Source organism: Danio rerio, chromosome 7 (assembly GCF_052040795.2).
Source record: "Danio rerio strain M-AB ecotype USA chromosome 7, GRCz13ab, whole genome shotgun sequence".
In the NCBI taxonomy this organism is placed as follows: Eukaryota; Metazoa; Chordata; class Actinopteri; order Cypriniformes; family Danionidae; genus Danio; species Danio rerio.
In genome coordinates, this window is record NC_141027.1 from 20,377,455 (window position 1) to 20,402,500 (window position 25,046).

The 25,046-nt window shown below is 34.4% G+C and overlaps 2 protein-coding genes across 14 annotated transcripts in view; both read left to right on the forward strand.

Annotated features, from left to right (window-relative positions):
• dvl2 (dishevelled segment polarity protein 2) overlaps nucleotides 1–11,831 on the forward strand; it is a 35,397-nt gene extending 23,566 nt beyond the window's left edge. The window contains exons 8-16 of one of the 4 annotated variants that reach the window (XR_015494582.1): nucleotides 133–272; nucleotides 580–656; nucleotides 2,206–2,273; nucleotides 4,303–4,425; nucleotides 4,499–4,630; nucleotides 4,734–4,910; nucleotides 6,938–7,156; nucleotides 9,051–10,538; nucleotides 10,705–11,831. Coding sequence is in view for 1 of the 4 variants with exons in the window: in NM_212648.1 (NP_997813.1) it covers nucleotides 133–272; nucleotides 580–656; nucleotides 2,206–2,273; nucleotides 4,303–4,425; nucleotides 4,499–4,630; nucleotides 4,734–4,910; nucleotides 6,938–7,156; nucleotides 9,051–9,583 (1,469 nt within the window). In the remaining 3 variants the exon portion in view is untranslated. 4 annotated transcript variants of the gene reach the window in all.
• A 2,927-nt stretch (nucleotides 11,832–14,758) lies between these two features.
• Nucleotides 14,759–25,046, forward strand: part of acadvl (acyl-CoA dehydrogenase very long chain) — a 36,466-nt gene continuing 26,178 nt past the window's right edge. For 4 of the 10 annotated variants that reach the window (XR_015494906.1, XR_015494908.1, XR_015494909.1 and 1 more), the window contains exons 1-8: nucleotides 14,795–15,273; nucleotides 15,826–15,895; nucleotides 17,126–17,203; nucleotides 17,431–17,503; nucleotides 18,213–18,277; nucleotides 19,286–19,420; nucleotides 20,819–20,963; nucleotides 22,008–22,137. Coding sequence is in view for 5 of the 10 variants with exons in the window: in XM_087259870.1 (XP_087115996.1) it covers nucleotides 15,203–15,273; nucleotides 15,826–15,895; nucleotides 17,126–17,203; nucleotides 17,431–17,503; nucleotides 18,213–18,277; nucleotides 19,286–19,420; nucleotides 20,819–20,963; nucleotides 22,008–22,137 (767 nt within the window). In the remaining 5 variants the exon portion in view is untranslated. 10 annotated transcript variants of the gene reach the window in all.

Here is a 25,046-nt window from a genome sequence, read left to right on the forward strand (position 1 = left end):
AGTGGCTTATATAGATTGATACCAGCTCTGTCATATTGTCTTTTAATATGGCATGCGTTTTCCTACTTTTAATTAAATATGAGTTGTGTTTAATTCATAATCTGTCCTCCATCTGTTTGTTGTACTCTATAGAGAAGTATAATTTCTTGGGCATCAGTATCGTGGGTCAGAGCAATGAGAGAGGAGATGGAGGAATCTACATTGGCTCCATTATGAAGGGAGGAGCTGTAGCTGCAGATGGACGTATTGAGCCTGGAGACATGCTGCTGCAGGTGTGTGTGTACATTTTATAAGAAGAAAAAATGATTAGTGCAACCTGTCATCATATGTACAAGATGGAGGACCGGACGATCTGGTGACTGACGTAAATGTGGTTTTAATTCCTGTTATTCTTCAATAGCTTGGTAGTTTATTCGACGGCATGTACTTCAGCTACACCCGAACATTGCGATTCTTTTACTAGTAATTACCTGTAAACAAAAGATTAGTACTTTCACTGCTGCAGGGCAGATTTACGTCTGTCTTAATGTCTGTTAAACTGATTGATTGACTGTTGATGTTGTTTTTTTTTCTGTGCAGGTGAATGATATAAACTTTGAGAACATGAGTAATGATGATGCGGTCCGGGTGCTGCGTGAGATTGTCCACAAACCTGGGTGAGCCTATTAAAATTGCATTTGAGTCCTCATAAGTTCTCTATTTAAAAAATGTACAATCTCCTATTTACTTTTTGGTATGTTCTTTTGGGGACATATTTTTATTGCTAGTACATAGGGCTGGACGGTATGATCAAAATTTTATTTCACAGTATGAGAAAGTTTATGAGAAAGTTTATTTCATAGTTACAATGTCTTTCAGGATATAGCTTTTTTTTTAAGTCAGTTTTTCCAGAAAATGTACAATAGGGCTTTATTTAGTACATAAGATTGGATATTTAAGAAAAGAAAATGACTTGATCTTATTTGATTTGATTTTGTATTTTATTTTTAACATTATACTAAACAAAATATGACTTTAGATGAACAACCAATTCCACTGTATGTTACATTTCACACTTTTATGTGGAAAGACCTTATTATTTTTAACATATACAAATATTTTAAAATATTAATATATAAATATATTAAAACAACTTTTTTTTCTTAAAAAATACAATATATGAAGAATTTTAGTTCTTGTGTACATATTTAAACTAAGTGATCATTACTTAAAAACAAATCGCAAAAATGCCAGTCTCCTCTAAGCATGGGTCGCTATCATCGTATTGTAATTACTGCTCCAAAATTACTTCTTTTTTTAAGTCTGGCTAAAAAACAACAACTTTCCCCCCATTGAACACAATATATTTTAATTTAGGAAACATTTAAATATTTTGAACCAGTAGCTTTTGATGTAGAGGTTTCTTTTCTGCTGAAGGTGTGGTTGCCGTAAAAAACGAAATAAAATAGTTGTACATGTAAAATAACATGTAAAAAAAAAAAATTCTTTACGTATACCTTGGGAACGTTATAGTACAAAATTTTGGCGGTTTTAAAACCTTCATTTTTTTCCAAATTGCGGCAAACCTTGAAACCGATTATTGTCCCATGCCTAGTATCCTCCTATGGAGTGTCTTTCTCAGCCTCACTCAAACTGCATGTGAGTTGGCCATACCCACTTATTTACATATATCCGGAATAAAAAAAAAAAAGTTGCTTATGGTAGTACACATTTCATTCCACGATAGCTATATATATATATATATATATATATATATATATATATATATATATATATATATATATATATATATATATATATATATATATATATATATATATATATATATATATATATATATGTATGTATATGTATATATATATATATATGTCTCAATGTGATCTCCTGGTTAATAAAGGAAATAATACCATCATACCACCCAGCTCTACTAGTACAACAAAATGAAGCACAAACGAAATACCTATTGGTTTATATAGAGATTTAGCTGTGTGTTTTATCACATCTAAGCGTTTTTGCAATTAATTAAGGCTCAGAAAATTGGTCCTTTTGGGATCCCACTAATGTTTTTGTAAATCCAATCATTCTGACTCGCAGCAAGGTTTACAGTAGAACTACAGAGTGTGGCAGATTATGATTGGGAAAAAATACATTTGTAAATAGAAATCTGTAACCTACAATGTTGTATTGTCACTTCAATCCTTTTAGACCCATCACCCTAACTGTGGCCAAATGTTGGGACCCTTCTCCACAAGGGTATTTCACCCTGCCACGCAGTGAGTTGCATTTTAATCTCTGTAATAAATACTTGATACACTATATATTTATATATATCTAGACACACACACACACACACACACACACACACACACACACACACACACACACACACACACACACACACACACACACACACACACACACACACACACACATAAACAAACACCATGAAAGTGCTTGAATTTAATAAAAATTTTAATTTGTACTCAGTTGTCAAAAACAGAACTAAAAAAACTAAGAAATTTTTTAATCATAAATCTTAAATTTAAATCTTAAAGTTAAGACATTTTAAAATGGTTAAAATTTTTGAAAATAACTGTGAAATGTTAAGTACCGTAAGGACTTTCATGACACTATACATATGCTGGGAAATGAATTACCAAGGTGTTTGATTTGAACTGAATGGTGCTTTAAAAGGTCATTAAAAGTTTTTGTTCACGAAAGCAAGGGAACCCTGTATTTTTTCCCTCATTTTATTTTTTGCAATTCTGTTTTAAATGTAGGTCATTTTGAATTGGGTATTGTATATATGAAATAACTGTACATGTCAAAAATGTAACATGCTTTTTTTAGCATTATTAATATTTAAGCTTATCCACAAACCATTAAAGAAGGAAAGCAATTGTTTATGCAAGTAAAATGAGCTGTTTATAAGAAACATGGTGCAGTTTTCGTTGGGGAAAAAAACTTAGATTTTTCATAAAACGACAAAGAAATGTAACAAATAAATACACAATTTAAATGCATTATAAGGGTTCATACATTTTAAATATATTTAACTAGCAAACATTAATTTGGATTGTGATAAATATTTGACAGTATTACTAATTTCTTTGTATTTCATATTAAATAAATATTTAGATTGCAATTAGTTCCTTTTCATAATTAAAGAATTCTTTCAAATCCATAAAACCCCTGCCATCAACAAACATTTTTGTTAATGTAGTTAAATGACAAAATAATTGTTTTGTTTTATTGTTGATATCTTAAATATTCTATAACGTTTTAATTAAGGACACAATTCATGCTGTTTACTACTGGCTTATTACCTGCCTGTAATTAATATATCAACTGTTCATTAGTTGTTATAAAGTATGATCTTATTCTGCATCCCTAATCCTACCCAAAACCTAAATCCAGCTGCTATACAATGCAATAGAGTAATTCAATACAATATTTATTTATAAAGCGCATTTAAAAACAACCAAAGTTGACCAAAGTGCTGTACATAGAAGTACTGAAGACAGAAGAAAACAGAATATAAAAGAAAACATTTAATAATTATTGATTAATTAAAAATAATAAGTAATTAAAAGCGAGAGAAAATAGATAGGTCTTTAAAATGGACCTAAACACAGAGATTGAGGAGGAAAGTCTCATTTGACTTGGCAGAGTGTTTCAGAGTTTAGGACCAGCAACTGCAAATGCTCGGTCATCTTGTTTTTTAAAGAGTGTTCTAGGCACGGAGAGTAAATTGAGATCATAAGATCTCAATGATTGAGAGGGGGAATACAGACAGAGCAAGTCTGTAAGGTACTGAGAAGCAAGAATGTTGACGGCTTTGTATACAAATAATACAATTTTAAAATCAATTCTGTATTTAATGGGTAACCAGTGAAGTGCAGATAAAATAGGAGTTACTGGCGGGTGCCAGAGAGTAGTCTAGCAGCCACGTTTTAAACCAGCTGCTGACAAGAGAGAAAAGACTGAGAAATAGCATAATAGAGAAAGTTACAGTAATCCAGACGAGTGTATGTTATAAAAGCATGACTCACTGTTTGGAAATTTCTCTGGGATAATAAAGGCTTGACTGTAGACAGTCTGAGATGGTAAAAGCAGGATTTTATGACAGTACTGATGTGTTTGTCAAATTTCGTCTTCCTTACTGACTATTAACAAACAGCTAATAAGTAGTTTATTAAGCTAGTAGTGTTAGTTAATGGTTTGTTAATACAGTGCATTGTGACCTAAACTAAAGTGTTACCAAATATTCTCTCTAACATTCTTGACTGTTTTCTTCATCAGATGAGCCAATCCGGCCCATAGACCCAGCAGCTTGGGTCAATCACTCAGTGGCTCTGACAGGGGCGTTTCCGTCCTATCCCAGCAGCACAATCACATCCAGCTCATCCGTCACCGAAACCGAACGTAAATATTGTGCTTATTTAGTCTGCTTCTCCACCTCCTAGTCCCATCACTAATCCTCTGTTTCTGTCCGTAGGCTTTGATGAGTTTAACCTGTCTCTTCGCTCAGACATGGCCTCGGTCGCTAAAGCCATGGCATCTCCAGAGTCCGGTCTAGAAGTCAGAGATCGAATGTGGCTGAAGATCACCATTCCCAATGCTTTTCTGGGTCAGAGACCTGTGCAATTATTATTATTGATGAGTATGTAACTGACGAGCGTTTATTCTGATCTCATGTATGTTTATCTGTGGTTTTCTGATTGTGGATGCAGGTTCAGATGTGGTGGAGTGGTTGTACCATCACATTGATGGCTTTCAGGACAGACGCGAAGCTCGGAAATATGCCAGTAACTTACTAAAGGCTGGTTTCATCAGGCACACTGTCAACAAGATCACCTTCTCTGAACAGTGCTACTACATATTTGGAGACTTCAGCAACTGTGAAAACTGTACGTAGAATCAGCTTATCTGACAGTAATATCAATGAGCAGTAATTTTCTGACAAATGATCTTCATTACAGAAGTTATGTTTTCTGTTTTATTATATAGTGTAATGTCATTTATTTTAACGATGCAAAGCTCATTTTTCAGCATCATTATTCCAGTCTCCATTGTTTATTTGGCTGGTTTGCTGCTCTGTTACGATCAGTTGTTGTTGTTGTTATTATTAGTACTACTACTATTACTAGTATTACTACTACTATTACTAGTAGTAGTAGTGGTAGTCTTCATCGTCGTAGTAGTCTGCAGTGGCGGCATAGTCAATAGTATTTTTGTTTCTACTTTTCATAATTGCTTGATCGTTGTCATTATTATAAGTATTAGTATTAGTAGGCATCGTCAAAGTCAGAAGTATTTAGTCTGCTTTTTATTATTGCTTATTGCTTAGTAGTAGTCGTCATCCTCAGTATTATTTATAGTCTACTTTTCATAATTGCTTATTGCTCATTTGTAGTCGTGATCGTAGTCGGTGTTGTTTATAGTCTACTTTTCATAATTGCTTATTGCTCATTAGTAGTCATCGTCGTAGTCAGTAGTATATATAGTCTACTTTTCATAATTGCTAATTAGTAGTCGTAGTCAGTAGTACTTATAGTCTACTTTTCATAATTGCTTAGTGCTTATTATTATTATTATTATTATTAGTAGTAGTAGTAGTAGTACTCGTCAAAGTCAGTATTCATAGCCTACTTTTTATAATTGCTAAGTGCTTATTATTATTATTTGTAGTAGTAGTACTTGTCATCGTCAGTATTTATAGTCTACTTTTCATAATTGCTTGATAAACAAACAGACATTTTAAAATAGCAGCATTTATTTGGAAAAATAAACTTCAAAAAAATTATATTATACAATATACTTAAATAGAAACTGAAATACATTTAAATATATATTTCACAATTTAACTGCTTTTATTGTATTTTTGTTTAAATCAGGGTAGTCAAACTCAGTTAATGTTTTTTTTTTCTTGCTCATGCGCGAAGACCCTACTCAGTGTTTGTACTGCACAATTCCTCTTACAGTGAAACACATTTTACTGAACTGTCCTGCTTTTAATGATTCCAGAAGACCTTTTTTATGAAATTAACTCTCTTAAAGACATTTTTAGCAAAGTTACCCCAGGAAAATGTTTTGAATTTTTATCATGTATTGGCGCTAAAAATCTTATTTAATTTATGTATTCATTTTTTTGTTGATTTTAAATTGTATATTAAATATATAAATGTTCTTGCCATGAAGATAGCCTTGGTTGTTGACATGGCATAAAATAATAAATACACTACATTACATTACATTAAACTCACACTGCACAGTTTATTTTCATCTCTGCTTTGGCATTCTCACCTGTAGGATTCAATCAAGCCTGAAGGACTCAAGTATTATGATCAGGGGGGTTTAATTAGGGTAGAAACTAAGCTGTGCAGAGCTGTGGTCCTCAAGGAACACCTGTCCTGAGTTTGACACCTGTGGTTTATATAAATGCAGCCTTATTTAATTTAATTTAATTTAATTTGATTTAGCTTGTTGTTATTTTCTTTTGTATTGTGAGAAATAATAAATGGCAGAGAAAACTGTAATCACATTTGTTTTTAAATACCTTTGTTCATCCTGCTACACTCAAAAATAACATTTGCTGTTTGTTCAAACAACTTGTTTAAAATGAGCTGAAACGCCACATTTTTAGGGACAACTTAATGTTTTGCTTAGATCTCTTAAATAAAAAAAAATTAATGTTAACTTAATCCGTTGTGTTGTCCCAACACAAATGGATATTGTGGAACCCAGCATTTTATACAGTGTACATACAAAAAAAGAATCTTTCAAATAAATGCAACCTTGGTGAGCACTAATTTTGTAAAAACATTGGAAAGTCCCAACTGATCCTAAACACACAGCATAATTAATTAAAATGATGATGATGTTGTTGTTGTTGTTGTTGTTTATTGATACAGTCTCTTACTATTACTTGTTTCAGACATGGCCAACCTTTCTCTCAATGACAATGATGGGTCCAGCGGTGCTTCAGACCAGGACACTCTGGCTCCTCTTCCTCTGCCAGGGGCGACACCTTGGCCTCTGCTCCACTCGTTCACATACCAGTACCCTCATCCTTACTCCACCCAGCCTCCGCCATACCATGAGCTCTCTAACTACAGCTACGGCCCAGGCAGTGCAGGCAGTCAGCATAGTGAAGGTGAGGAGCTACACTGACACCTTGTGTTACAATATAAGCTGTGCATGTAAATGGAAACATTATTATGATGTAGTGTGTTTTTATCTATAGGCCTATTGATTTTTTATTTTTTTTAATTGTGTTTTTATTAAAGTTTTTATAAACATAGTATACACATAACATGTACTTAGAATGTTTACATTTATAAAAAAAAAAACAAATAGATTAAAAATAATCATTCATAATAATAATAAATAAATAATGGTGACAGCTTAAAAAGAGGTAATACATTACACTTAAAGTAAAAGTAGATAGATAAATAAATAAACTCCAATACAAAGGCAATAACTACAATATAGCCCCTGACAGCATTTCAAAGATCAAGCAAGTATCTTGCGATTAATGCATAGCTCTGTTGGAAAATTTTATTTTCTCAAATATAACTATCTGATTCAGCCTGTGTCCATTCTGCCAAAGTGGGTTGGTGGGTCTTCATCCAGTTCTCTGTAATTATCGTCTTAGTTGTTATTAATAATATATGTAGTGCAAAATGCATATAGGTGAGACTTACTGAACTGTTTTTATCTCTATATTGATCTTGCCCAAAGTTGCTGCTGTGGCAATAAATAAACAAGCAAATCACAATTAATACTTTTATTTAACAAAGATGCATACAATTGATCAAACATAACAGTATTTTGGCTAAGTTCTTTTAAATTGAACATCAAAGAATCCTGAAATAAAATGTGACAATATTAAGAAGCTAACTGTTTTCAACATTTGTAATAATCTTAAGAAAGATTTCTTGACTTAATCAGTATACGAGAATGATTAATGAAGGTGAATTTAGCTTCTAGTTATACAGGACACAAATAAGTGATATTTTCATGTTATTTTAAAATAGAAAACTGTCATTTATATTAATAATGTTTTACAATATTACTGTTTTACTGTTTTTTATTTAAACACATGCAGCCTTGGTGAGGGTAAGAGACTTGTTTAAAAAATAACAAATATATATAAATGAATAAACAAATAAATGTTATATAATTTCAAGAATTATACTTATTTTTTTATTTATTTTAAACATCGCAACTTTATCTGACAGGTAAACCTGGTGGTTTTTAAAGCACTCACTATATAACAAAAAAGAAACATATGCTAAATTTTCATAAAAATAGACATGCTTTTGTAATTTGCCAGTTGAATAAATTTTTAATTAAACGTTTCTCATCATTTGATTTCATTTTATTGAATTTAGATGTTTGAATTATATTTGGTATTACAAAAAGCTTGCTCTGTTCTCTACAGTGACTGATCATTATGCAAAAAACAACAATTCAAATCAGCATTTAATGCCTAAATTTTTTGTGCTCCGAGTACGGTAATAATAATAACCTTTATTTAACCAGGTAAGTTAATTGAGAACCAGTTCTTATTTACAGTTACAGCCTGGCCAAGAGGCAACATAAAAAACAGATACAAAGCAGCAGGGACACAATAAAAAAAAACATTTCACAGATGCAGATAATGACATACAACCAAGGAAAAACTAAAAACACGCACAGTGATCTTGTACTATTAACTGGATTGAATTTTTTAAGGATGATCATGGAACCAAAGTGTTGAGGTTTAATGTCTGCTGCAAATGATTCCAAGCATCAGCAGCAGAAAACTGAGAAGAGTAGCGACCAAATGAAGCTTAAATTTCGGGTACACAAAGGTTAATAAAACTACTAGAGTGCAGATTTGGACATGTTTTCTGAATGTTTAGGAAATGTTTTCTGAATGTTCAGAAGTGACTGTAAATAAAATGGAGTTTTTCCAAGAAGAATTGTGTAAATCACAGAAACCAATGAATTTGTCAACGTGATGCGTCCAGTACTAACAGCTGTTTTGCTTCCGTGTTTCTCAGGGAGTCACAGTAGTGGCTCCACACGCAGCGATGGAGAAAAGAGAAGGGGCCCTAAAAGCGTTTCTGAGAGTACTGTGGGCGGCAGCGTGCGTGATGATAAATCTCCTGGCGGGGGCGGAGCTGACTCACGTTCTGGCAGCGGCAGCGAATCAGATTACTCTGTTCGCAGCACCCTGAGACGAGATCATGGCTCAGCCACACCCAGCGAACACAGCCGCTCGAGTCAGCGCTCGCATCACCGCGTCCCGCCCCCTCACCTCGCCCCGTATCCGCCCGGCATCCCCATCCCATACAACCCAATGATGGTGATGATGGTGCCCCAACACCCACATCTGGCGCTTGGAGCACCACATCCGCAAACACCTACTCTGCCGCCCCACCCTGGCTTACCCCCAACCGGCATCCCCGGCGGGCCTCCAGGAGCTCCCCCGACCCGAGACCTGGGCTCCGTCCCGCCTGAGCTGACTGCTTCCAGGCAGTCCTTCCACCTGGCCATGGGCAACCCCAGTGAGTTTTTTGTGGATGTGATGTAATGAAGGATGTACCCGAGTGAAGGATGGAGGTTTGTAATCACGTGATAACTGTGAGTTCTGCTCTGCGACGGACAGAGATGTAGTTTACTGTATCAGTGCAGCTCTTTAGAGTTAGTGTTTGTCCTTGACGGTAGGAACAGGGTTTACGGAAGGGTAGGAAGTCTTGCATAGCACAGACTTCAAAATGCATTTGGTTTTTGTGGTATTAACCGCAACAGGGTCTGGCCTTCTAAATAACTCTTCTGCTAAAAAAAATACTAAAGAAAGAAAGAAAAAAAGCCTTGTTTTCTGAGTCCTGTTATTTTCTTTAAATGTTTCCACAAATGGCTGGAAGGCCTTCGATTAAGATCTACAAAGGCTTCTCATGACTTGCCAGAAAATATTGCTCAAAGGAAGTTCAAGTAAGCTTTACACACCTTTTATAAAGACCAACATTAGGACACGATATCCACAGGAACTCGAGCTTTACGGGCATAGTTTACCCAAAAATGAGCATTTGCTTTTAATTTACTCACCGTCAGGCCAGCCAAGATGAAACTCTTTGTTTTTTTTCGTTCGGTAGAACAATGAAGAAGATTTTGAGCTGGAACTTTGGTCCCCCATAGTGATTCATAAAATAAAAAAAGTCTATGACTAACAGCACATTTATAGAGCAAAAAATCCAACATGTATGCAAAATAGAAATAATAACTGTGGATCCTGATTATACATTGAGGTCTTATGAAGTTAAATGATCGGTCTGTGCAAGAAACGGGACATTATTACCTTTTATTCACAGTCAAATGTTCTTGAGCATGCTCATTAAAGTCTGGATGGACTTTCTATAAGCAGGCACACACTTTACCGCGGCTTTGTGCTATTTGTATACATTTTTATTAGGCTTCAGCATTCAGGATAAGCACAAGTATCACTTTGCTGGATGATTATCCACAGTTTTTATTCCATTAGCCCAGGGGTGCTCAATCCTGTTCCTGGAGATCTATATTCCTGTACAGTTTAGCTCCTACCCTGATCAAACCCACCTGAACCAATTAATTAGGACCTGAAATCCTCTTGATAATTACAGACAGGTGTGTTTGATAAGGGTTGCAACTGAAATCTGCAGGAAGGTAGATCTCCAGGAACAGGATTGGCCACCCCTGCATTAGCCCATATGTTGTTATGCAACAAGAACATTTCACTCCAGACCGTCATCAGCACATTGGTTAAGACTGGATTAACAGTAATAATGTTCAAAATAATGTTCAGCTTTTAGTAAAAACCAATCATTTAGCTTCAAAAAGCCTTAATGTATTATTATTGGCATTTATATTGTTTCAATGCACGCACATCAGTCTCAAATCAACGCTCAACCAAAAATATAAAAGAATACAAATAATAAAAGCTTTGATGTCGCCTTTACATTCGCTTTTTTGTATTTATATTTAGATTGCCTACTTTTTTTTTGACTCCATGTCAGTAGCTTTCATTTTATGAGTAACCAAGGACCACAGTTTCAAGCAAAAAATCTCCTTTAATGTTCTACTGAAGTACAATTCACCTATATTCTGGATAGTCTTGAGGGTAATTTAATTGCAAATGTTGGATTTTAAATGAACCATCAATTTCAGTGATAAATTATAACCTAAAATGTAACTTTTGTAAAAAATAAACTAAAAAAAAACTGAACAAAAGGCATGCTTTCAAAGACCTTTAAAAGGACTCAAAACATTTGAAACAATGGGTCAGATGTATAATGTTTCTAAGTAGTGCTTTAAAGTGTACCAAGGAATTCTGAAAGCTTTTCTCTAGTGTACGATGTACTGTATGCTTTAAAATCTGTCTTTGTACTGCTGAATGAAGCCAGGGATTCGTATTTGGTTATAATTAACTGAGATGTCAAGAACTCTTCAGATTCCTGGTTTTAGACAGCAGTCCCTTGCTAGTATTCTTACAAATAGGCAGATTATAAAATGATTGTACTGAAACGGTACACACAGAGGATGTTTTAACCCCATAATGGTACTTTCTGGGTAGAACGGGTTGTTTAATTCTTCTTCTACTCCAGAGCTTCTTTTTTTTTTTTGTCTCTTTATATGGCTGATAATCAATAGCGCCTTTTTTATATGAGTTTATAGAAAAGTATGCAGGTGCTACATAAAGACTGAATTTCAATGGAATGTCATGTTTAAGTGTTACATTTTTGAATATCATCAGATACTGTCACTTTTGCATGTCTTCACTCCAAATAAATGTATGATAGAATTAACTCTGAAACTAGTCATTTATTCTCTCCATGTTGATTTACCGTCTCGTCTTTGGGATTTTGTGTCAATATATTGTTTTAATATGTTTCAATATCCATTATCTCATGCACTACCACATAATAGAGGATGGGGTTTATATGTATATTGCATTTAAACAACTTTAAATCAGATTCTCCATCCTGCATAATCAAACACTTGCTTTGGGTTCACCTACAACACGCACCAGACTTGTTAAGTTGACTTATTTTTTAATTTAATTAATTTGACTTGAAGAGAAATAATTAGTGAACATTTGAGTGCCTTTATATCATTTTTTTATTTCTTCTGCAATTTAACGCTAAAAATCTCTGGAAATTAACTTGTTTTCTGCCAGTAATAAATACATCAATGAATGAATAGCATTGTATAGCCTAAATTAAATGAATTAAAGCATTCCGATTTAAAATAGTACCATTTTTCCTGATGAAAAATTCTATGAAGGCTTTAGTTTTTGTAGACCAGTTACTAACATACAAAACAATGATTATGGTCAATTATCCAAATCTGTATTTGTATTGCTGAGTTCCCATGTTATTAGGTCAAATATCTAAATCAGTGGTCTCGAGTTCAATTCCTGGAGGGTCACGGCTCTGCAGATTTATCTCCAACCACCTTCAGTTCACACCTTCTTAATAGTCTAGTAGTCTTGAACACCTTGATTAGTTGAGTTTGATTTGGGTTGGAGCTAAACTATGCAGAGCTGTGGCCCTCCATGAATCCAATTTGAGGCCTATGTTCTAAATGCATTAAGTGTATAAATTGTTTAGTCAAGACAATGGTTTGGCATTTGGTCATTGTACTCAACCAAACTTTTTTTTTTTTTTTAATCGAGACTTAGAGTGCCTTTTATATGAATGAAAGGGCACCTGTAATGAAAATAATTTTTTGTAAGCTTTTTGGACGGAACTGTGTGTAGGTATAGTGTCTCCTCTGTCGAATTGGGGTAATATAAAGAAAATGGGCTCTATTTTGACAGTCCATGCGCAGAGCGCAAAACGCACGGCTCAAATGCTTTTAGGGCGTGTCAGAATGCATTTTTGCTATTTTAAGGACGGGAAAATCTGCTTTGCACCGTGGCGCATGGTCTAAAACGGCTGAGTTTATTTTCTTAATGAGTTATAGGTGTGTTTTGAGAATAAATTAATCGGAGTCTCATCTCCCATTCCCTTTAAGAGCCAGTTGCGTCGCGCCATAAGCGCATTTGCTACTAACATTACGTTAAGTAAGTGTACGTAAAAACTGAGCATTTTATTAGCAAGAAAACAGTTAAACAGAGCATCTACCGCGTGAGAATGACAGATAACACGCTTTTTCCGAATGACACACACTTTTTCCGGCAATCTTCCTTCTACTTTCAGACAGCGCAGCATTCCCGCAAATTACCGGTAAAGTTACAACTTCTCTTTCCGGAAAATAGCCAGAACGAATTTACCGTTTTTTGTAAATGGGCCTGTTCAGATACAGACCTTTTCGGAAAATTTCCGGTAATTTTCCGGAAAGGTCTGTATGTGTGAAAGGGGCTATAGTAACACGAATATTCATATCAACAAGACAGGACGTGTGCAAAGCAACTGGAATTAAAAGATCTGTTCAGCTTGCTGTGATCATAAATCATCATCAAATGTGATCAAGAATGAGTTTTACATGTTAAAAACGTTTTTTAAAACCGTGCACGTTTCTAATGAATTACAGTGATTTTACTGTCTTCATCACCACAGCCGCATGTCACCACAGTTACAAAAGAAAACGCTTCAGTCCCGGTTTGTGGCAATAAAAAATGTTTTTTTGTACATTAACATAGCAGATATCCATACAGGAGTGAATATTAATGTGTATCCTGTCACAATTGCTTAGTATCTGTGTGTGTGTGTGTACGTGAACTTTGTAACGACATTGTGTGTGACTCATCGTTGCAACTCCACCAAAAAAAAAAAAAAAAAATACATCAAATAATAATCGGGCAATATTTAATCTGTATGTATTTATCTGCTAATTTATAAAAATTACAATATTTTTTGCCTTAATAATAAACAAGACTGGTGAAGTCATTTTTTCTGTGAATGTATACCATGGGTGTGTTAGTTAACCCCTTCAATGTTATAATAAATGTTCATAAATCAAACGGTTATTTTTTAATATGTAGTAAGGGTTCACATAACAAAACAAAACTAATAAATTTCTTTGTGAACTGAACTGATACAAAGACTTTAGAATACTGAAGCTCATTGGTGGAACTCAAGGCTTTCCGCTCATTCTCCTATGGGTATGAATCACACAACACACAGTCTCACACACAAACACACACACATACACAGTAATTTCTGTCATTTGCCACTACGCTGACACATAGACATTTGTAGCTCCGCCCTCTTCTGAAAAGAGCACAATCTCATTTAAATTTAAAGCGACAGTCACCATAATTAGGATCTAAGCCTTAAAAGGTCTGTTTCAGGGAGCTAGAGAACATCATCTGTGTGCTATTTTAAGCTCTATATAAAAACTATACAGGAGGCAAATCATTCTGACTGTATACTTAATATAATTTAAGAATGTATTTTGAAGAAAGCTGAGAACTATTGACTTGTATAGCAAAAACTAAACAAGATATTTTAGAAAAATATTGAACAGTGGTAACCATTGACTTTTATAGTATTTGCTTTTCCTATACTATGCAAATCAATGATTACCCGTTTTCAACATTTTTCTAAATATCTTCTTTAGTTTTTTTTCTATGCAAGAATATCTTCAAGATTACTGATAGTGGAATGGTTGCTAAGCAACAGCTACAGACATCCTATGACAGACGTAAGGCTCAACCAATCAAAATGTGGCGGTATTGTAGCGCCTGTCCCGAAGTGTCTTTAAAAGCTGATCTGAGATCAGTGGTGTTACATGACTCTTCCTTCAGTGCTAACGTAAAAGATCTGTACTTCCGGTAGTCGGTAAGCAGCGCGGTGACTCAGGGAACGTCGTATCACAGGACTTTTCATATTTTGACTGCCATTTCATTTCAGTCTTTTGTATCAGAAGTGTTCGTGTGTCGCCACAATTGTGCACAGGAGGAGGGTCCTGGTCTGCGGTGGGAAGAGCCACAATCTAAAAGAGAAAAGTCACTCAAGGACGAAATAAAACAGGTTCTGCTGCATTGTAGGGCGCTCAGTCTTGACCAGAACCCATTCACCTCTTGCTGGACGTTGTTGTCCTTTTATTTATCAACGTTTCTTGACTTTTTAATTCGTATTCGATCCATAGGCAAGTTCCACACTTCCGGTTGAACGGAGATAAACAACGTTCGGCAAGAAAGAAGAATCTCGGCCTGCTCGTCATCATAATAATGCTGTTGCGTAAAGTTACGAGTCCTGCGATCTGCAGCTCCGTCCTCCGTCTGCAGCCGGCTATTACTGGGTGAGACTCACTGTTTTCATTCAGCTCGAGAAAGCTTATTGTGTTTAACGTTACTAAAAATATTATCACTATCTGTTTTCGTTAAGTGAGGGGGGGGAAATTATCGGATATACACGCCAACTAACTTAAATTTGAGGTTGACTGTCAAATAAAGTAGGTAATTTATAATGTATACAGTTGTCAACATTTGAAGTGGATCAAAACCTTTCATCGAAATTCTTCTAGTCCTATTGAACAACACTCATTTCTGTTTGTCAATTTGAAAATGTTTCGATTCACTTCAAATGTTGACTACTGTTTATATATACTACATAGCCTGTTAAGTAATTGTAAAATATATAAATAATATCAGCTAGCTTCATATAAACAAATGAAAACAAGCTGATTATTGATAAATGTTTATAAAATTATATTGAATCTCATATATAAGGATAGCAAAGCTAAAACATGAAAATACATTTATACATCATGTGATGTATGCTTAAAGGTAATTAAAAATACATTTGTCTGTCATTATGTAATAATTATGATTATGCTTGATCAAATTATCAGGGCACAGCGGCAATCTGGAGCACTTGTGGGAGTTCAGAATGTTCGTCTTTATGCGAGCCAAACTGCAGAGGTGAGACTCTTGGCTTCATGTCATTATTATTATGTATTTATAATTACTTTTTGTAACGTTGTTTTGTAAGTGGTTATATCACTTACATACTTTGTGAACTACTCTGGCCAATCCAATAAGGTCCCATGGAAAAAACAGGTGCTTGTTCTGAGACACCCAATAATATAAATCTGGAGTAAAGTTCACATCCAGTTCACATGACACACAGGCTTGGCAGTCTGTGTTTTACCATGCGGTCTTGTGTGTCACGTAAATATTATGGTTTAACTACAGCAAGTCTACGTGTTAGAAATTATAATTGGAGATGGAAGAGACATATATAGTTATTTAGGATTGATTCAGTATCAGTTTGTTTTGTAAGAAGACATTATTTGTTTTGTTTGTGTGAGTGAGGGCTTATCAGGGAAGGTTATGTGATCCTTGTCATTGCTCTTTGCTCTACTTGGCTGCCATTTTTTTTTTTTTTTGGCTTTTTGTGATGCCATGGAAATTGTCTGTCACTTTGTCACACTGTCCTTGAACCCAGTCAGAATAACTTAAGAAGTCCACACCAAATGTGAAACCTTCCTCGTTCTTTAGATTGCATGTACTTTCAATAAACTAGTGACCTAAGTCAGTGGTCCTCAAAGTTGAGGTAGGGAGACAATGACATGGAGGTCACTTGGTGATTTCCAAAAATCTAATTTATTTTATTAAACTATTATAAAGACCATATTTTATCCATAACCTACTGCAGTAAAAAATAGTAGTTACTAGTTATATTAAAAACATGCAAATAAAAAGCCATCAGCCATTCAATTCGACCCCTGGGATGATATTGTTTTATTAAAGACACAGTACATTGATTTTATAGCACCAGGTTAATCTTTCTGACACCTTTACAGCACTCGCGTACATTTAAAAATAAATACAGGCCACAACTGAACATGAAGGATGATCTCTGAGTAGCGTTCTTCAAAATTAAATGTCAATAGACTTGGGCCTATTGGTATGTGTGTGCCAGTGTGTAAGGTTTATATATTTATAATCGCCTCAGAGGATATTGGGGGTCACGAGTCACTGGCATTGTAATTTTGGGGGTTGCTGGCTAAATAGTTTGGGAACCCCTGATCTATTTCATGTACAATATTAACTTGTGATGTTTGTATAATACTGAAAACATAAGAATGCTGTAGATTTGTTCCACAAACGTGAACAGACTGATAACTTACTCTTGTTATTTTTGCTAAGGCTGTTCTGGACAAGAATGTAGTCAGCAGAGACACCACCGCGACTGCTGAGACGGTTGATAAAGCAGTCGTTAGTGTGGTGAGTAATTATGCAGATGTTCATATTGTGTATAAATTCTTTTATGCATATGTATACTATATGCTTATAAATTCAGACACATTTAATCTGTGTTTAAGAGTCTTATCATATGTTGGAATGCTAAAATTTTATATTTGTTGAGATAATTTTAGTTATAATAAAGGTAATGACAGGCTATTGAAATCTTTCGATAATGGAGAAAGTATACACTTATTTTAATTCACTAGGAATCAAAGTCTTTTGCTGTCAACATGTTCAAGGGACAAATCAGCACTTCACAGGTCTTTCCCTATCCCTCAGGTGAGTTTGTTTTCTTTGTGCCAAAGCATGTTTTAGATGCAATAATGGGCTGTAAGCACAGCTAGTGTTTTTTAGCCAGTGATAAACTTCCGATGAAAGGTTTTTGTGGCTATTTTCAATTTCATAAGGTTCCTTTAACAGCATCAATGTTGTAATGTAATTCACATATAATCCGTTAAATAGACTTAAGCGTCCATTTGGTTGGTAAAGCGTAAAAAGAGATGAAAAACTGTATAAAAGAAGTTGCAGTCATTAGCTGCAGACTAGCTCAGATATTTCATTGAAACTACTGGAGTAAAATTAATTTCCATATTTTAAAGATGTGATGTGTAAAAATATATTTTATTGTACATCTTGTTTGGTCTGATACCCACTTTATATCGTATCACAGCCAGGCAGTGAAGGTTGCGGCGAAAAAAAGAAAAATGTTATTTATTTATTTATTTATTTATTATTTTTTTTACTTTTGTTTGGAATGACAATTCACTGGAAGCCTTGGGATTGTCTCTCTGAAATTAAAAGTTTTTGTGCATATACCCTATTAGACCTGGCCCAACATGAATATTTCGAACAATGAAACAATGTTGATTTTATCGTAAAAGTACCATATTATTTCTTTTAGTTTTTGTTGTGCTGTTTTTATGCATTAAACACACATCCATGTTTTTAATGTAATGTAATTCTGAATGTTTACTCTTAACCCTAATAGTGCTTAATGAAGAGCAGTCACAGTTCCTCAGGGAGCTGGTTGGACCATGCAGTAAGTTTTTTGAGGTAAGTTCATTTCAGTTTTAGAATCACTTCTTTTGTTTTATGGACTGATTTCTTTAATTATTTGAACATATTCGAAACATGTATTGCAAAAATCAACCAGTGGACAATTGTGAGAGAATTAGGAGAAAAATGTAACCATTAAGCAGGTCGCACACCAGAAGCGCCGCTCGGCGCCGCGACACAGCGCGTACATGACAGTTTAAAGTATCACACACCAGACGCGCACATTCGAATGATATTTAACATGAAACTAATCAGATGGCGCTCTGTGGCGCGGCTGAAAAATGAACTGCGTCCTGAGCCATCGCTGGGCGCCGCCGACTTGCGGCGCCGGTGTGTGTATCCTGATAGAAACCTATGTTTAGAATTCTAAAATACATGGCGCTGCGTGGCGCTGCGTGGCGCTGCGCGGCGCGCTGCAGAGCAACGCTTCTGGTGTGCGACCTGCTTTAGAGGGTGTCAACAACAGGACGGGCCAATATTGATTCACTTCTAAGCACATTGTTATTTATGTTGCACATTATACTTTTATATTAATCTATGTTCATTGTAGATACTCAGTTCTAAAGTGCTTACACCATATAATTCATGGTTAACTGAAGATGTTTTAGTAACCATTCTATATACATGCTCTGCCTTTGTTGATAGAAGCACAAACATTTAAGACACACAATTTTGCTGTCCTACAATGTTTATTTAAAACATTACCTTTGCTACTGATTGGCTACATTAAATTGCTCAGCAATGAGGAGCTGATTTACATGCACACAAAATCTCACTTGATTATTAATTCAAATACATGCTGCAAATCAATCAAATAAATGCAGTCTTCCCACACTACTTTGTGTCTCATCTAGGGCAGACAGAATAGCTGTCATTGACCTTTGTGTTAAAATGTTATCAGTACAATTGCAGGTTGTTAGTGTGGCTCAAACTTGATTGCTTCTATGTTGTACACTTACAATGATGTTGTAGTAGTCTTTGAATTGTGGCTGTGTGGCTTTCTAGGAGGTGAATGACCCGATGAAGAATGATGCTCTGGAGAAGGTGGAGGAACACACATTGCAGGGTCTAAAGGAGATGGGAGCCTTTGGTCTTCAGGTGCCTGCAGATCTTGGTGGCGTGGGCCTCACCAACACCCAGGTTAGACCGCAGATTCATCAACACTCTTCTATCATTAGGGCTATAAGACGGATACATGTGGTTTGTTGACAGTATGCAGTAAAAATGCTTGAAACAAAACAAATAAAACATAATATCTACCAAAAAAAGAGTAGTTTAATTTATTTAGTTTGATGTCTGATGTTAGAGAAAACATAAAGGGTCACTGACTAACTGTCATTGTTTTACTGTTTTACTGATCTGTACTGTAAAAAATCATATGGTGCAAAAATTAAGAAAAACAACTCTTATTAGTCTTAGTATATTATGTATATACAATTAACATGAGCGTGATTTATCTTTGTTGGACTCTTACCTTCTTGCAGCACTCTTTATTTATTATGAAATTAAGTAACGTTTTATTTCACATGACTTAGTCCCATTTATTGAAAAATATCCAATGTCACATCAAAGGACCTCAAAACTTAACAATTTTATAATGGTTTAAAACAAAGCTAAATGTGAAAAACTGAGACAAATTCACAGGTCATGGGCTTCACTTTGGATTTTAGTCACATGATCTTGAATGGGGTCAATTCATTAATTCTAAATATTTTAATTTTATTTATACCATCAATTTTCTTTTTCTTCTAAGCACTAACACATGCAGTTCATTTACACCCAAGAATTTTCAAAGTTCTCTTGAACTGTCGAATTAATAGTTATTTTTGTTTTATATTCAATTAATTAAACTGATATAATTTAATTTGATTACACAGACATTTTTTATTTAAAAATAATTTTTGGTGGCAGTAGTTGTCACGACTTTGCTCTCTTCACACTCATAAAAGCACCGGAAATTGCATCCAGTTTGTTTTGACATAATATATGTGTGTGTGCTGTGTATATTTATTATGTGTATATATAAATGCAAACATGCATGCATATATTTAAAAAATGTTCATTCATATTCAGATTTAAAATAAATGTCTATGACAGAAGTTATATTTATTTTTAATTATCCATGTAACAAAAGTGTTTTGTAGTTTTGTTTCTATGTACTGTATGCGTGTGTGTATCACATATACATAATAAATATATATATATATACATATATCATGTCAAAGCAAACTTTTCTTTTGGAAGCAATTATTCACAATTATTCTTTGCTCGGCACCAGTATTCATGTTTTTTTTCAAATAATTTTATAAGAGATATCATTCAATGAACTGTGCTTGAGTACGTCACACCATAGGGCAGTTTTAAGATTTGGCTCCAATTTAATGGTTTAATGGTTTGTATAACAAGAAGTCCATGGAAGACAAAGAAACATTTAACTATTTAATACATTTTAAATAAAAATGAATATAATTATGTTGTCATGTGTGACAGTGAAAATGCAACATTACGTCAACAACCTATAAACTGCTCTATTTACAGTATGCCAGATTGGTGGAGATTGTGGGAATGCATGATCTGGGTGTGGGCATTACGCTCGGAGCCCATCAGTCCATTGGCTTCAAGGGCATCCTGCTTTTTGGTAACCCTCAGCAGAAAGAGAAATACCTTCCAAAGCTGGCTACTGGTGAGTGAACTTGTGATAGTGTAAAAGGGCATGCAACAAATTTAATGGTGATTTAACCAGCTAGTTTTGATTGGTTTATTCTTATTTATCATTTTTTTATGCTGTAATGTACTACTAAAAGTATATGAGTTTATTTTACAGACATTAAAGAAACATTCCAATAAAAAAAATGTTCACATTCCCCATGTTATCATTATCATATGACACTTTAGTGTCAGTTATGTCTCTTTATTCATTAATCATGTCCTATTGAGTTGTGGGATAGTAGAACCTCCATTGAATTCAGACTTAATTTCAGTGGAAGTGGTAGGGTATTTAGCCTGATCTTACGAGAAAACAACTATTTTACATTTTGTCAGTTTAGTAGCTTATTTGTTTAGCCGTACAAAAATGTACAATTTAAAAAAAGGAAGCTAGGCACTCAACCCCACCCCTAAACCTGTCCGTCATTGGGGCACATTCTATTTGTACTAAATGGTACATATGAGATCATACGAATGAATAGGAATTAGCCACTAAATCAAAAAGTTCTGAATTGCAGCAAAACTGTTTTGGGGTATCTGTAAACTTCTTGCATAATGTATTTTAAATATTATAAATGTAGACATACTTCTCAGCTAACATGCTGCTTTTTTAAATGCTGTATGGTAAGAAAGTGTTTAAGATTTATTACTGTTTTCTGACTGATGCACATACAAGATACAAAGTGCATTCAAAATGATGCTGTCATGTGTAAATAAAAATCTGACTGATATAAAAACATTTCAAAATGCAATTTAAAGTTCACCTTCTCATTTTGAATACATTTCTTAAAATACATGACATCACGGCATCGTGAACAAAATATGCTGTGCGGATATGAAAACTAGCTTATGGTGATGTTTACATATATAAATAAGTGGAGAATGTCTCTGCTTTCAAATATTGAAGACTTAAAATAGGCCTTATCTCAAAATTCAAAAAACCTTCCACAAACAATCTTTATATTTGTATGCTTACATGAAGTTCTTACTGCTTATAAAACTGCTATTTTCTGTTTCATAGGAGAGAACATTGCTGCCTTTTGCCTTACTGAACCTGCAAGTGGTTCTGATGCAGCCTCCATTAAAACCACCGCAGTTCGCTCACCCTGCGGCCAGTACTACACCATGAACGGAAGCAAGATCTGGATCAGGTGTGTGATCTTGCCCTTTAAATCAGGGGTGTTAAACTCAGCTCCTGGAGGGCCACAGCCCTACACAGTTTAGTGCCAACCTGCTCCAACACGCTTGCCTGGAGGATTCAAATAAGCCTGAGGGACTTAATTAAGTTTGATCTGTTGTATTTCATTAGGGTTGGAACTAAACTGTGCCGAGCTGCGACCCTCCTGGAATTAAGTTTGATACCTGTGCCACACACACACACACACACACACACACACACACACACACACACACACAAGCCAGAATAAACGTAAATACAATGAAGTGCATAAGGAGGACGCAAAGTTTTATCTGTGTACAGAAAAAAAAAACACTAGTCAGTAGCAGAGTTATAGCCCGCAGAAAACGTACACACAGCTCATTCAACCCTATAGGATTTAGCAGGATTTTGTCCTTGGCAAATTCAGTGCACAATTACTGAACAAAAGCTCCAGTGAGCCACAGCGGGAAAGTGTTTAAAATGTAAACATCTTCTGGAGTGTAAAATGAGACGGAATAAAAAAATACTACCTTAAATACTGGTACAGAAATCAATTTAAGTGACCATTTGAAATTTACTTCAAGTGTGGGTTTGAGTAAAATTTGATGATTTATTAAATAAGTTTAATTAGATTTCTAATGATACAAGATGTTGTATTTTTTGTGATTTTGTTTTTGTGAAAAGTAGGGACATTACATAGGTTACCATTCATTTCATACTGTAACAAACTGTATATTGTATTGCCCTCACCCCACCCTACCCCTAAACCCAACCATCACAGGAGACTGTGTAGCTTTACTCCTTGATTAAACTCATTCTGTAGAATTTATAAGCATTTTGAGAAATGAGGACATCACCAATGTCCTCATATTTCACCTCCTTTTTGTAATACCTGTCATACCCATGTCAATATACAGATTTGTGTCCTGATATGTCACAAAAACACATACGCACACACGTAAATACACAAAAACACAGTATAAAAAAGATGTTATTGTCTTTTGTGGACACTAGGGGGCATTATCTTCAAACATATCATGAAGAAATAGTTCACCCAAAATGGAAAATCCCTCCATCTTTTACTCACCCTCCACTTTTTCAAAAACGATTCGAGTTTCTTTCTACTGTTGAACGCATATGCTGATGAATGACACAAATAGTTTAAACACATGGTAGTTTATTTGTTTTTACTATGTATGTAGATGGTTGCTTTTGTCAGCATTTGTCGGAATATCTTCTTTTGTGTTTAACAGTAGAAAAAATATATATTTAGAACCACATCAGTTTTAGTAAATGATGAGGAAATTTAGCATTTTGGGGTGAACTATCCCTTTAAGTTTATCCATGTCCATTTTAAAAAGGCAAATAATGTCACATTACTAATATTTGCCTTTCCTAGCTGTACAGTCATTCAAAGCAGTGTTTCTGGTCTGTTAAGGGGGTTTTCTTATTGTGGTATGACAAAGCGATTACTGTATCTGAAATATCGGTATCTTCCTTTAGTCTTCTTATTTGAAGTCTAGAAACAGCCAGATGACTTTACAGTGTATTTTAGCTTCTTATAAATGTATGCGAGTAACTAAATATACATATAGTTGTAGTGTTCTTATTAGTGTTTCTTAGTAAGCAAGCATTGTGGTTTTTATTGTTCATACCTATAGTTAAGGGGGTGTCCTAAATCCTGTTACTTCCTATTCCATCGACTGGGCAAAAACTCTTTGTGAAATATGTAAAAATTGAAAGAAAACCAGAATTATATGTATTTTAATTTATAGTGTATATTATATGTACGTTCTCACACTTTATTAATTGATTTAGAAAGATTGATAATTACAATTATCATTACAAATATGAAATATGTATTAAGTTTAAAATAAAAGAACTGAAATTGTACTTGTTTCTCGTCTGTGTGAACAGCCTATCACTTTGCATTCTAATGTGATTAAATTTAAATATGCAAATTCAGAGTAATGAATGCATAAGTGACCAGCTGAATATATACAACAATGCAACTGTTAGCATCTTATTAGCCTTAGTGGAACATGTACTACAAATCTTTAATTTGTGTGTTCACTAGATGCTACATAAGTACTTTTGAATACTGTGTGTTGCTACTTTCATGCTGTGTAATAGCGAAGCTTCCTTTTCAGCTGGTAAATAAACCCATATCTTCTGCTTAATCTGCAAAATCGACAATCAAGCAATCATTTAACCTCTACAGAACACCACATCAAAACAACTAAGACTGCCTTATTAGCTGCAACATGCTGATAACTTCCGTTAAACTGTCTAATGAAAATGCGAGTGATGCTTCTTTAATGTAAAAATCTAATATATATAGTTGAAGTCAGAATTATTAGCCCTTTGATTTTTTTTTTTTCTTTTTTAAATATTTCTAAAATTATTTTTAAAAGAGCAAGGAAATTTTCACAGTATGTCTGATAACATTTTTTCTTCTGGAGAAAGTCTTATTTGTTTTATTTCCGCTAGAATAAAAGCAGTTTTAATTTTTTTAAAAACATTTTAAGATCAAAATTATTAGCCCCTTTAAACTTTTTTCGATAGTCTACAGAACAAACCATCGTTATACAATAACTTGCCTAATTACCCTAACCTGCATAGTTGACCTAATCAACCTTGTTAAGCCTTTAAATGTCACTTTAAGCTGTATAAAAGTGTCTTGAAAAATATCCAGTAAAATATAATTTACTGTCATCGTGCAAAGATAAAATAAATCAGTTATTACAAATGAGTAATTAATTGGGGAACAGAAATTGGTGAAAAAAATAAACAGGTGGGGCTAATAGTTCAGGGAAGATAATAATTCTGACTTCAACTGTATGTCGTCGTTTTACATTTTAACTGGGATTGAGTTACATGTTGATATCAAAGTAATTGTAA